The sequence below is a fragment of the Polyodon spathula genome, chromosome 7, assembly GCF_017654505.1.
Source record: "Polyodon spathula isolate WHYD16114869_AA chromosome 7, ASM1765450v1, whole genome shotgun sequence".
NCBI classification, from domain to species: Eukaryota; Metazoa; Chordata; class Actinopteri; order Acipenseriformes; family Polyodontidae; genus Polyodon; species Polyodon spathula.
The window spans coordinates 59,021,738-59,034,455 of NC_054540.1; the positions used below are offsets into that span (position 1 = coordinate 59,021,738).

The 12,718-nt window shown below is 43.1% G+C and overlaps 1 protein-coding gene across 1 annotated transcript in view; it reads right to left on the minus strand.

Annotated features, from left to right (window-relative positions):
• Positions 1 to 2,359: 2,359 nt before the first annotated feature.
• Positions 2,360 to 12,718, minus strand: part of LOC121318961 (X-linked interleukin-1 receptor accessory protein-like 2) — a 36,886-nt gene continuing 26,527 nt past the window's right edge. Inside the window, exons 3-6 of the mRNA XM_041256194.1 lie at positions 9,219 to 9,364; positions 7,395 to 7,535; positions 6,632 to 6,802; positions 2,360 to 3,727 (exon numbers count right to left, since the gene is read on the minus strand). Of these exons, the coding sequence (XP_041112128.1) occupies positions 3,033 to 3,727; positions 6,632 to 6,802; positions 7,395 to 7,535; positions 9,219 to 9,364 (1,153 nt within the window). The 3' untranslated portion in view covers positions 2,360 to 3,032. The remainder of the gene's footprint in view (positions 3,728 to 6,631; positions 6,803 to 7,394; positions 7,536 to 9,218; positions 9,365 to 12,718) is intronic.

The window sequence follows — 12,718 nt, forward strand, 5'->3', positions numbered from 1 at the left end:
CCAGTCTGGTAATAGAACCTCGAAAAATGGTCATATCGATTCACCAATGATGCTTTAAAAAAACAAGTTACAATTTAAATCATTTAACAACTTTTAACTTATACATCTCATAAATATCTTAATAACAAACTTGTTCAGTGTACAAAAACTTTATTTTTCCAAAAGAAAAAAGTTGTGAGTGTGTTACTATGACATCTTTCTTTCTTTCTTTCTTTCTTTCTTTTAAAAGCACTCAGCTGGTGCTTTGGACTGACAGTCAATTTGACATCTCTTTATCAAACCCCCCAGCACACAGATACACAGAAATGAGTTTTAGTTTTAAAAAAAAAGCTTTAAATGAACAGGGAACTGCTGCTAACCCTTAATGATCTGTTTCTAGAGCATTCCGGAATGCTGAAACAGTCAGGCTTGAATTCACACTGTGTGCAACTATCAGAGTACATCATCCATCCTGTTCAATCTTTGAGCAATACATGAAAGATCTCAAACAACCTGTCTTTACTGAGATGACAAACTTACATCAAATAATACTCACGCAGTGCACACCCTGTATTGTGTGTTCTAGTTTCAGAGTGACTCAGTGTTTATAAAGAACCGAATAAAGGGTTTCAAGATAACCTTACAGCTGCTGGACTGATTCTTGCTTATTTGGAAACATTTATTTTTCCCCTTTTAAAATAAATATATATATATATATATATATATATATATATATATATATATATATATATATATATATATATATATATATATATATATCCCCCTTGGAGTAAAAGCTTAGTAAATGTGACCTGGCCCTGCATGAAGTCCAAGGTTATGACGCACCACCACAATCTTTTAGAACGGCTTTGGAACCGCCATCATTATGATTGAATCCAGGGCTCTTTATATTAGTAAATCCATGTCATTTCTACACTGCAGGTTTGAACTGACAGTTGGTTTTGGAGAGCACAGTTACTTTTCTAGGGGGTGGGATAGGTGGGAAATTCCTTTTGCTTACATAAGAGAAATGGTTGAAGTGACCAGTGCTTGTGGACTGCTGTTCATATAGCTGGTATGAAATGGCTGAAGTGACCAGTGCTTGTGGACTGCTGTTGGTACAGCTGGTATGAAATGGCTGAAGTGACCAGTGCTTGTGGACTGCTGTTGGTACAGCTGGTATGAAATGGCTGAAGTGACCAGTGCTTGTGGACTGCTGTTGGTACAGCTGGTATGAAATGGCTGAAGTGACCAGTGCTTGTGGACTGCTGTTGGTACAGCTGGTATGAAATGGCTGAAGTGACCAGTGCTTGTGGACTGCTGTTGGTACAGCTGGTATGAAATGGCTGAAGTGACCAGTGCTTGTGGACTGCTGTTGGTACAGCTGGTATGAAATGGCTGAAGTGACCAGTGCTTGTGGACTGCTGTTGGTACAGCTGGTATGAAATGGCTGAAGTGACCAGTGCTTGTGGACTGCTGTTGGTACAGCTGGTATGAAATGGCTGAAGTGACCAGTGCTTGTGGACTGCTGTTGGTACAGCTGGTATGAAATGGCTGAAGTGACCAGTGCTTGTGGACTGCTGTTGGTACAGCTGGTATGAAATGGCTGAAGTGACCAGTGCTTGTGGACTGCTGTTGGTACAGCTGGTATGAAATGGCTGAAGTGACCAGTGCTTGTGGACTGCTGTTGGTACAGCTGGTATGAAATGGCTGAAGTGACCAGTGCTTGTGGACTGCTGTTGGTACAGCTGGTATGAAATGGCTGAAGTGACCAGTGCTTGTGGACTGCTGTTGGTACAGCTGGTATGAAATGGCTGAAGTGACCAGTGCTTGTGGACTGCTGTTGGTACAGCTGGTATGAAATGGCTGAAGTGACCAGTGCTTGTGGACTGCTGTTGGTACAGCTGGTATGAAATGGCTGAAGTGACCAGTGCTTGTGGACTGCTGTTGGTACAGCTGGTATGAAATGGCTGAAGTGACCAGTGCTTGTGGACTGCTGTTGGTACAGCTGGTATGAAATGGCTGAAGTGACCAGTGCTTGTGGACTGCTGTTCATATAGCTGGTATGAAATGGCTGAAGTGACCAGTGCTTGTGGACTGCTGTTGGTACAGCTGGTATGAAATGGCTGAAGGGACCAGTGCTTGTGGACTGCTGTTCATATAGCTGGTATGGATTAGCAGCATACCAGCAGTCATTACCAGTTCTGTGTGGACCTCAAGTCACCTCACATCACTGTGGCAGTACTTTTAATTCATGTTATGGAAAATTGGAATTTATTGCAATTCTATTTTGAAATAACATTTAGCCACCAGCTCATATAAAGGATATATGATTTTAACCTCTGTATAGTTAGACTTTACTTTCCCTATGGATTTAGATATGATAATTTACTGTTGTTTCTTTGGGCTCAGGTACAGTGACTGATCAGTAAGTGGAAGACGAAGAGGTCTGGTTGGTTCTGGAAGTGGGGTGAAGGTCTCTCAATCTTGGCTCTTTTCAATTCAAACTGAAACAGCTGTGGATTACTGTATTAAATGTAGGGTGACAGGAAAGCTGACACCACGGCCTGTCTGCTCCATCTTTACAGAAATGTGTGGTGAAGAAAAAATATAAAAGTTGTTTTGCTTAAATATCAATTCTTAAAAACGTTTAATGCAGGTGCACAAACCCTCCTCCCCAAAATACATAAAAAGAAACTCACTCCACTGCAAAACACTGTAAGGTTCAATATTTCAACCAGCCAATCTGTCTGCCTGTCTGTCTCAAGGAATATATGAAAACTGTACATTATAACACCTTGAACTGTAAAAACGAGGTCAGGTCATATACTTGTTGAGAGTCTGGTCTCCACGAAGAAGAAATTCAAGTAGGAAAGTTAATTTTTTTCTAATTAAAAACTCCATAAAGAATACAAAAAGGTAGTTTCCTTGTGTTCATATCTGCCGTTGAAATCAAATCAGTGTTAGTTTGTTGGTTTGTTTGGTTTTTTTTCTGTGTGATGTCATCATGCAGGTTAAACAGGTAGCAGGCTGGTCTTTCTGTGGAGTTTACTCTACCAGATATCACTTGTAAGTTCTCTGGAGGACAGAGGTGCAAACATAGTGTTGAAATGAATTTCTGGCTTGTTTCTTTGAACAGTGCTGTTGTGTGTTGCCTGCCCGTTCAGGAGTGCCATTGGGATACTACGGTACAAGTGATTTTTTCCCACAGAGTTAAACTGCGTGGGGGGTGGGGGCATCTCGTATTTGTAGCCTCTGCAGTAATGTCTCATTTGTGGGTGGATCATTTGATGAAAGTCAGGGATCTCTGTGTGGGAGGGGGCCAGCGTGGCAGATGTGGTCGTCATGGCGATGGTGGACACAGTCTGGAGGTCTCCGAAAAGGCCCTGCTCTCCGGAGTCCAGGACCTGCCTCCGGGACAGCGTCTCCTTCTTCTTGGCAGGCATCTCGTACAGGATCTGCTTCCAGAATTTGGATTTGAGCTGGTTGCACTTGGGTCCTGTCCACTTGACCACCGAGAGCAGTTTAATGGTGTGTTTTAAGGCCTCCACCTCCTGGTAGTTCATGACCCCCTTGAGGTCCGTGCATTCGATCATGATGACCTTGATCTCCCCTGTCACCAGCATGCTGTGGAGCCTGCTCTCCAGCTGGAAGATGCTCCAGCCCCTCTTGGCAACAAACTCTGGGGTCAGCACGATGATCAGCCTCCTGCTCTGCTCCACACACCTGGCCAGGTCTTCAACGTAGACTGCAGGAAGAAAGCACAAAACACACCATGGATCAACGCTGTCAGCAAGTCAGTCTGCAGTAGGGTTACCATCTGACTCCTATATACTAGGACCGTTTGGGACAGGTCAGGCTTCTCAATGCATTCAGGTAAGGTAGTCCTGCTGTGAAAGGTACCTAAAACAGGTAAAACATATCAGAATGTATTGGGTGTCAGTTGAAATGCCAGAACTGCCCCAAACTGTCCTAGTGGAGTCATCTGGTAACCCTAGTCAGGAGGCAACAGCTAACCTTCATCATCCAGGGTTTATTATTTTATAATACATATAATCCCTCTTCCAATTCAACACCTACTATCTGATAATCTGGATACACTGTCATGCTTCGAAGTCCTATGAATTACAATGGATCAACTGTTATTGCAATGAGTTTAATTCCTAGGAATTACAATGGATTATCTGGTATTGAAATGGGTTTAATTCCTATGAATTACAGTGGATTAGCTGTTATTGCCACAGGTTTAATTTCTATTAATTATAAAGGATTAGCTGGTATTCCAATGGGTTTAATTCCTATGAATTACAATGGATTAGCTGTTATTGCCACAGGTTTAATTTCTATGAATTATAATGGATTAGCTGGTATTCCAATGGGTTTAATTCCTATGAATTATAATGGATTAGATGGTATTCCAATGGGTTTGCATAAATGAGGCTGGCCAGCAAGCCCCCAAAGGGGTTGAATGGATTGATTAGGACCACCCTCATGACAGGAATAACAACCGTTCTGTGGGAGCATTCACTGAGCACTCTGTTTACATCAGTGCAGTGTATGGAAAAGAAATGGGATTAATCCTACACTCACAGGAGGAATCATGAGAATTAGATCTATTTAATATACTGTGTGTCTCAGTACAGACAGCTAGGACTGTATTTGTGGTGCATACAGTAAACATTAAGTAAGAACCCATGCTACTCTTTAGAGCTATGGCAGCGTCTGTCTCATGCTGCATTATTAGACAAGACAACGTTTGTCATCTGCATTGGGATTTAAGAGTGCTGGATTTCTGGGAATTACATTAATTAAAAAAGAGAGAGAGAGACAAAAATGAAGATCTTGATTTATACTAATAGACTAATAGCAGTCTGCTGCCTAGAGAATTACGAGATACACAGCGAACCATTAACTGCGAGAGCCATGCCTGGGTTCAGTGACCAAAACAATAGTGGCAGGCACAGTGAATAGTGGAGCACAGCAGCGATAAATCATGCATGTGCTGTTTCAGTGCATTTTAAAAAGGGCTGGCAGTCTCAGCCTCTGCTTCAGGAGAGAAGTCCTGAATGACACGTGAATCAGCTCTTTGCCTTACATTTTATCAGGGGTTGATGTCTACAGATTGTGTCCTGGCAGATTGCTGCTGTGCAAGCATGTTAATTAAGATATACAGTGTTCAGATTGAACTAGAGATGGGAGAGTAAGCCACTGCACTGAACTGATGTAAGCAGTGGAGCCATGCTTATCCACAGGGTAACTGGAGCCTTCCCCACACTGATCTTACTGGGTTTTCAACATTAAAGAAGGATTTAAATAAGAGACCCAAATACAATCTGCGTGGGGTTAAGAAGCAGATGATAATACCAGCCTCAGCCTGTGTAAGTCAGTGCAGGAAACATGGGGCGCTCACTCAGTTCCAACAAGGTCACTGAATTGAGATGAACCCCTTCCAAAATCCACAAAACCCTGCCCCAGAATCCTCTGCAGCTATATTAACATTCATATAGGGAACCACATTGTCATGGGAAAAGAGGAGTTTTACTGGCCGTGAACAGAAATGATCACAATTCAGAACTCAACCCAGTGGGAACCCTGATACTGAAGTACAGTGTGGGATTAGTCTGGTTTGCTTGTACAATGGAATTAAGTGTATGTAGTAGATGGTCATGGCCACTAGAGGGCAGCCTGTACTGCACTGTTGTCTCTTTAAACCCTGTACCAGCGCATTGCCTTACCTGTCACCTGTCGTGCCTTGAACACAGTGTGCAAACAGTACTTAAGACAAGGCTATTACATTACCCATGATAAAGTGTGCATTTGAATACAAAAGCACCGAATGTTTAAGATTTGAGCTCACTATAAAAAAAGCATGAATACATTTTCCCAAAGACTGATTTTATTACATTTCTGGTGCTCTAACTGTGAGCCTTACATTCAATTTACATTTGTAGGATAACCTGATGTTTACACTACTCACTGCCTATGAAATGTTAATTTACAACTGCTTGTTATGCACAGGGTATTTATTACCCAGTGAAAGGCCCCCAGTCTCACAAGTGCGTTCACAAACTCGGCTTGCGTGTTTGCATCGTAAAACACATCAGCACAATTATCCCTGTAGAGATATCACTAAATAATCAATCAGCAATCATCATACCGAATCAGCATTAGAAAGAGTATCATACAGTTTTAACCGCTCTTACTAGACAAGATTATGGTGGTCGCTGGACAGGCAGAAAGAAACGCTTAGCTTTTCACTGCGGTATACAGTATCAGCTTTTACAGAACCGTTTCTATTTGAGTTTGTTTATTTCTAGCAACATTAAAATAAGTCAGGTCAAGAAACAGGCCAAATATCTGAAAAACTGTCTGTCTGTCACTGCCTAGAATGTGAGCGTCATAGCTGTCTGCAAACTTTATCATCAACTTCTGCAAACTTTATCATCAACCCCCTTAAACCTTTCCGATTGCACATGGGCATAACCTCATAACTCATACATGTTTGTAGAAATAATTACAATGTGCGATTACTGTTACTGTTCTGCATGTGTCGTCTACTCGTCTCTCCTCGGGTCCAGCATTGTTTCTGTAAGGCTGCTCGGTGCTCGAGGAGTTCAGATATTCCTACACAGCTTGTGACAGTGTTACTCACCGCTGCTGGGCATGAGGTCCCGGCTCGGAATGAAGAGCTTGTATCCATAGTGCTTTTCCAGCACATCCGGCAGGATTTCCAGAGCAAACTGCTCCTCCTCACTGCTCTCCAGCTCCATCGACTCCAGCTCTACTTTGCTGTAGGTCAGATAAGCGTCATATTCCTTGTTGTCTGTAAAAAGAAACGGACAGTCATACACAGCAGCAGCAAGAGGTGGCTGGGGTGAATCACAAAGGTGACGCTGCCTTCTTTTATTTAATATATATTTTTCTGTATTTGTAATTGTTTCTGATCATGCCCGGAGATTCCTGGCTGCCAGCCATGTGGCCTCTCAACTTCACTGCATGCTGTGTAGGTAGAGTAGGTGGGCCTGGCAGAGTTCTTTGGAATTTCTTCCGGCATGTTTCTTGAACTCTTCATTCAGCTTCATCTTGGGTACATGTTTTCAATGTAAGAGTCAAGACATGGGAATGCATGGGCTGTGAAGGAAATGCTGTTTCTGTCTTCAGTGTCTCTGATCAAAGCCTGTATGGCTGTGGCTGGAAGTGAAGTATAATCTGCCAGAAGCAGAACCAAATATTAACACTTCGGTTTAATCAGTTAGGCATGTCACTCACTCTTACATTGCCTTTGATTCCTGATGAGACAGAAAGTACCTTTTCTAAACTTGGTTCTCATTTACAGATGCATGGTAACAAAGAGACTCCAGCCACACCCTGGCGCTGAGGCTGATGGCTGGATTCACACAAGTCCCTTGACTTACCGTCTTCTGTTTCATCGCTCCCGAAGTGCCTCCTGTAGCACAGCATGATCTCCACGTTGTAACACTTGTAGACAGCGGTGAGAAGACCCAGCACCAGTAGAATTGCTCCCAAGCCTCCTGCCAGCTCCAGTCTGTACAGATCTGTCCAAGGAAACAGGTGAGAAAACCAGAACAGTGCTGTGCTGTGCTGATACAGAGAGGGCAGAGACCCAGCAGGACAGGGCAGGGCAGGGAGGAAACCACCACTGAATTCAAATCAGTACAAAGGCATCAGTCTTTTTGCACTTGCTATGGTTACTTGCTGATCTACTGATTGATAATAAAACCTTTTCCAGCACTAAAAAATATATGTCAGTGCACATACTTCTTTACCAGTGATCATCAGACATATATGTGTGTGTGTGTGTGTGTGTGTGATCTCTGCAATCTCTTTTCTTTTTCTTTCTGGTTGCAATGGTGTTGTCCATGACAGTGTTTTCCTCTCAGGTTCTGCAGGTGGAGAATCTCACCTTGTCTTTATATCTATCAAGCCTATTAGAGGTAATGATCTCTAGAGGGAATGACTGATGGGATCAGGGCTGGCAGGATCCATGCAAAGCCCATCAATTCCTCCCATGTCTTTAACCATGTCTAGATATCTCTGCAGTGTTTCCTATGGTCACCAGTAGGGCAAGATTATAATGCTTAACCCAGAAAATAGAAACTGAACAATCCTTATATTTAATTTAACATTTTAAACCTCTGGGAGCTGAGCTAGAAAAACAGAAGCCTTTGAAAAACAACTCTCAAATTTGCTTGGTTTCTAGAAATATAACTATAACTTGCATTAAGTACTGTTATAATAACAATTATTGAAATGTATTGCATGAAAAAATTCCAGAAGGTTATTCAAAACTATACCACTAGAGGGCACTAAAACCTCTTTTAAATACAAAGTAACTAAAAGGGCTCTAAAACAAATTCTATGAATTGTCCCAAGAACTGTCTGTCTGTTTAAGTAATCCAGGCATTCTGATTGGCTGAGAGAATTAATGATACCGCTATACCTTAAGGAACATTGTGGTCTATTTTTGTGAGCTGAAACAAGATTTCCCCTTCTGGGCTTTTGGACCCACTATACAGGAACAATGATACTTGCATTATATCAGCAGACCAAGAACACAGCTTATAGATTCAAGGGTTATATGGCTACAGATTAATAGTGTAGCCATTATTAAACAGTGAAGCCACACAGTACAATGACTATTGACAAGGAATAACGATTCTTATGAAACGTCAACAAGTATGGGATTTCTGTTTCTGCATATTGCAGGTTTAATAGAGAGCTTGTTTGGAGGGTGTGATTCTGTTAATGAGCAACATCAGGGATGTCGGCGGCCAGACCCTGTTTGTGACCCTCACTGTGACAATAAGCTCAAGTAGACTCACCAAAGAGAAGAGTGGCATTGCTAGTATAGACTGGTCAGGTGGACAAGCTGATTGGAAAGTAAACCTATTGACTTAGTCCTGAAAGATGATTATGCACGGCTCGGTTTTACCCCTATGTGCCCTTTTGAGAGGCAGTAGCAGTGCTTATGAGCACATACCCCAAGCCCCAGTGTTAAGAGTGCTGAAGATCCAGTCCTGTTCTGTTCATACTGCACCTCTGCGATGAGCTGCAGTATAGGCACACACATTCTCTTCCGATCACCTCTTCCATTATAACAGCAGCAGCAGCAACAGGGCGCCTGTTCTAAACAGCAGGGTTTCAATCCTCTCATTCCTCTCCAGGGAGCTGTCACAGATAGCGTCTGTGTGTTAATGCGGCCTGTCAGAAGGCTGTACCTCTTTTCTGCAGAATGGCGCTGCCGTGTCTGCGTCCGTTGCGGTTCTCCACGTAGCAGGTGTAATTCCCAACGTCGTTTTCTTCCACAGCGTCAAAAGTCAGGCAGAGTTCCACCTCCTTCTCCCCCAGGTACTCTTTGATTGTCCTGGAACATGAAAAAGAAGGGAATCAGCTGAAAGAAAAGCATGGATATGCAACCCCAGATATAACCCAAACAAACAGCTCGCTGTTCAATCAACAGCAGCTTTCTGGGGGGTTGGGGAGTGGAATTTTCCACAGAAAGCCCAGTTATTAATATTATCTGTGCTGGAATTGTCTGAACAGCATAAAGACACTAGTGATAAACTTATGGAAAGTTTTACCAACATGTGACTGGTCATTAAAAACTTTAACAGAGAGAGAAGGATTCTAAAATCCCACCGGGTGACTTTCTAGACAAACCCAAAAGTGCTATTTCTTGTTGGTTGTAGCATTTACATTGTGCGTGATTGTCAGTGTGCATCATCACTATACTGTACAGACAGTGCTGGGGTTCAGAGAGGAGCACTGGCCTTCAAGTGTCCTGTTACCCTTCTCATTTGTAATTCGTTCAGACAGTTGAATTGCATCTCTGAACGGGTTCAGTGCACACCCACACATGCATGTCTATCAGCATGGTCGCAGCTTGGACTAAACTGTAAGTGCCCTTGTGATCCATTGAAATGTGTCAATCAGTGTGGATGAGAACAGGAAGGGACCCCGGAAAGGGCTACTCATTTTGGTGCTAGGGTACCTCATATAACATCCTGGCAGCCATAGATGATGATAGTTTCTCATTGGGTCTGGACTAGTCACTTGACCCACCCACACTCATCGTCATACACAGGAGAGAAGGTTTGAGTCGTGTTGGATGCTTAACTACAGAAACTAGTCACAGACATGTCTTCACAGCGCACTCTTACCCAATTATCAACTCAATCAGCAAGTCAAAAAGGTATGTGGGCAACAGTGGACTTAACAGAGAATGATCAATGCATTTTACAGTTTTCAAATACTATACAATAATGTTTTGTGTTCGCAAGCCTCTTCATTTCACCGCAAAAGTTAAACATATTTTGTTGATTAGAAAAGAGTCATGGTTTGAAGAAATGCATATCAGTTAAAACAATCAGTTGTTGCAGCTAATTGTAAATCTAATCCATCAATGAAATGCATCAACAATGTGGCCAGCTTTCCTTCTAACTATCCAGTGCAGCTGAATTCATGAGCTCTTGCTTTGTTACTATGTTGACCATTTGGGCTGCTCAGGTTTGCCGTCTTTGGTTTCTTAATAATGCAATTTTGGTCTTAAGCGATTATACATATAAATATAGACACAGGATTGTGTCTCATACCGCTTATCACTAAAAAGCAGGATGCGGGTTGATTTAGCACCGGTTGGCTCTCTGGTGCTAAACTTTCAAAACTGTTTAGCACCAATCTTCAAAACAATTGCACCCCTGCCTGGGGTTTGATAAGATTAAAAACTAATAGCATTCATTCTGTAATGTGATTCTTTGTAACAACTGCAAGTTGCCCTGGATAAGGGCATCTGATAAGAAGTAAATAAATAATAATAATAAATAATAATAATAATAATAATAATAATAATAATAATAATAATAATAATAATAAAATGCGCCAAATTCAATAAGCTTACTCACACAGTAAACACATGGGCTGTGATCCAGTGTCCAGCGTGTGGGTGGAATGCTCCAAGTACAGTAACACATGGGCTGTGATCCAGTGTCCAGCGTGTGGGTGGAATGCTCTAAGTACAGTAACACATGGGCTGTGATCCAGTGTCCAGCGTGTGGGTGGAATGCTCTAAGTACAGTAACACATGGGCTGTGATCTAGTGTCCAGCGTGTGGGTGGAATGCTCTAAGTACAGTAACACATGGGCTGTGATCCAGTGTCCAGCGTGTGGGTGGAATGCTCTAAGTACAGTAACACATGGGCTGTGATCCAGTGTCCAGCGTGTGGGTGGAATGCTCTAAGTACAGTAACACATGGGCTGTGATCCAGTGTCCAGCGTGTGGGTGGAATGCTCTAAGTACAGTAACACATGGGCTGTGATCCAGTGTCCAGCGTGTGGGTGGAATGCTCTAAGTACAGTAACACATGGGCTGTGATCCAGTGTCCAGCGTGTGGGTGGAATGCTCTAAGTACAGTAACACATGGGCTGTGATCCAGTGTCCAGCGTGTGGGTGGAATGCTCTAAGTACAGTAACACATGGGCTGTGATCCAGTGTCCAGCGTGTGGGTGGAATGCTCTAAGTACAGTAACACATGGGCTGTGATCCAGTGTCCAGCGTGTGGGTGGAATGCTCTAAGTACAGTAACACATGGGCTGTGATCCAGTGTCCAGCGTGTGGGTGGAATGCTCTAAGTACAGTAACACATGGGCTGTGATCCAGTGTCCAGCGTGTGGGTGGAATGCTCTAAGTACAGTAACACATGGGCTGTGATCCAGTGTCCAGCGTGTGGGTGGAATGCTCTAAGTACAGTAACACATGGGCTGTGATCCAGTGTCCAGCGTGTGGGTGGAATGCTCTAAGTACAGTAACACATGGGCTGTGATCCAGTGTCCAGCGTGTGGGTGGAATGCTCTAAGTACAGTAACACATGGGCTGTGATCCAGTGTCCAGCGTGTGGGTGGAATGCTCTAAGTACAGTAACACATGGGCTGTGATCCAGTGTCCAGCGTGTGGGTGGAATGCTCTAAGTACAGTAACACATGGGCTGTGATCTAGTGTCCAGCGTGTGGGTGGAATGCTCTAAGTACAGTAACACATGGGCTGTGATCCAGTGTCCAGCGTGTGGGTGGAATGCTCTAAGTACAGTAACACATGGGCTGTGATCCAGTGTCCAGCGTGTGGGTGGAATGCTCTAAGTACAGTAACACATGGGCTGTGATCCAGTGTCCAGCGTGTGGGTGGAATGCTCTAAGTACAGTAACACATGAGCTGTGATCCAGTGTCCAGCGTGTGGGTGGAATGCTCTAAGTACAGTAACACATGGGCTGTGATCCAGTGTCCAGCGTGTGGGTGGAATGCTCTAAGTACAGTAACACATGGGCTGTGATCCAGTGTCCAGCGTGTGGGTGGAATGCTCTAAGTACAGTAACACATGGGCTGTGATCCAGTGTCCAGCGTGTGGGTGGAATGCTCTAAGTACAGCAGATAGTTATTTATTACTGTGTCTTGGTAGTACACATTCCAGTTTCAAACCCGCTTTATATTTCCCTTGCCACATGACAAGCTGTTTCTCTCAGAAAGTGGAGAGACCAATCAGTATCCTTCAAATGTATTTTATTTTAGGAAACAGAAAGGTTTCTTTATCTTACACTGAGAGAGTTGTCATTCACGTCATTCAGAGTCTCTGAAAAGCCAATGTTTACAGGCTCTGTTTCTTATCTCGGTTTACTTTTGTTCAAACATGCATTTCACAATTGTCTTTCTTTTTTTTATCCTTGTGTT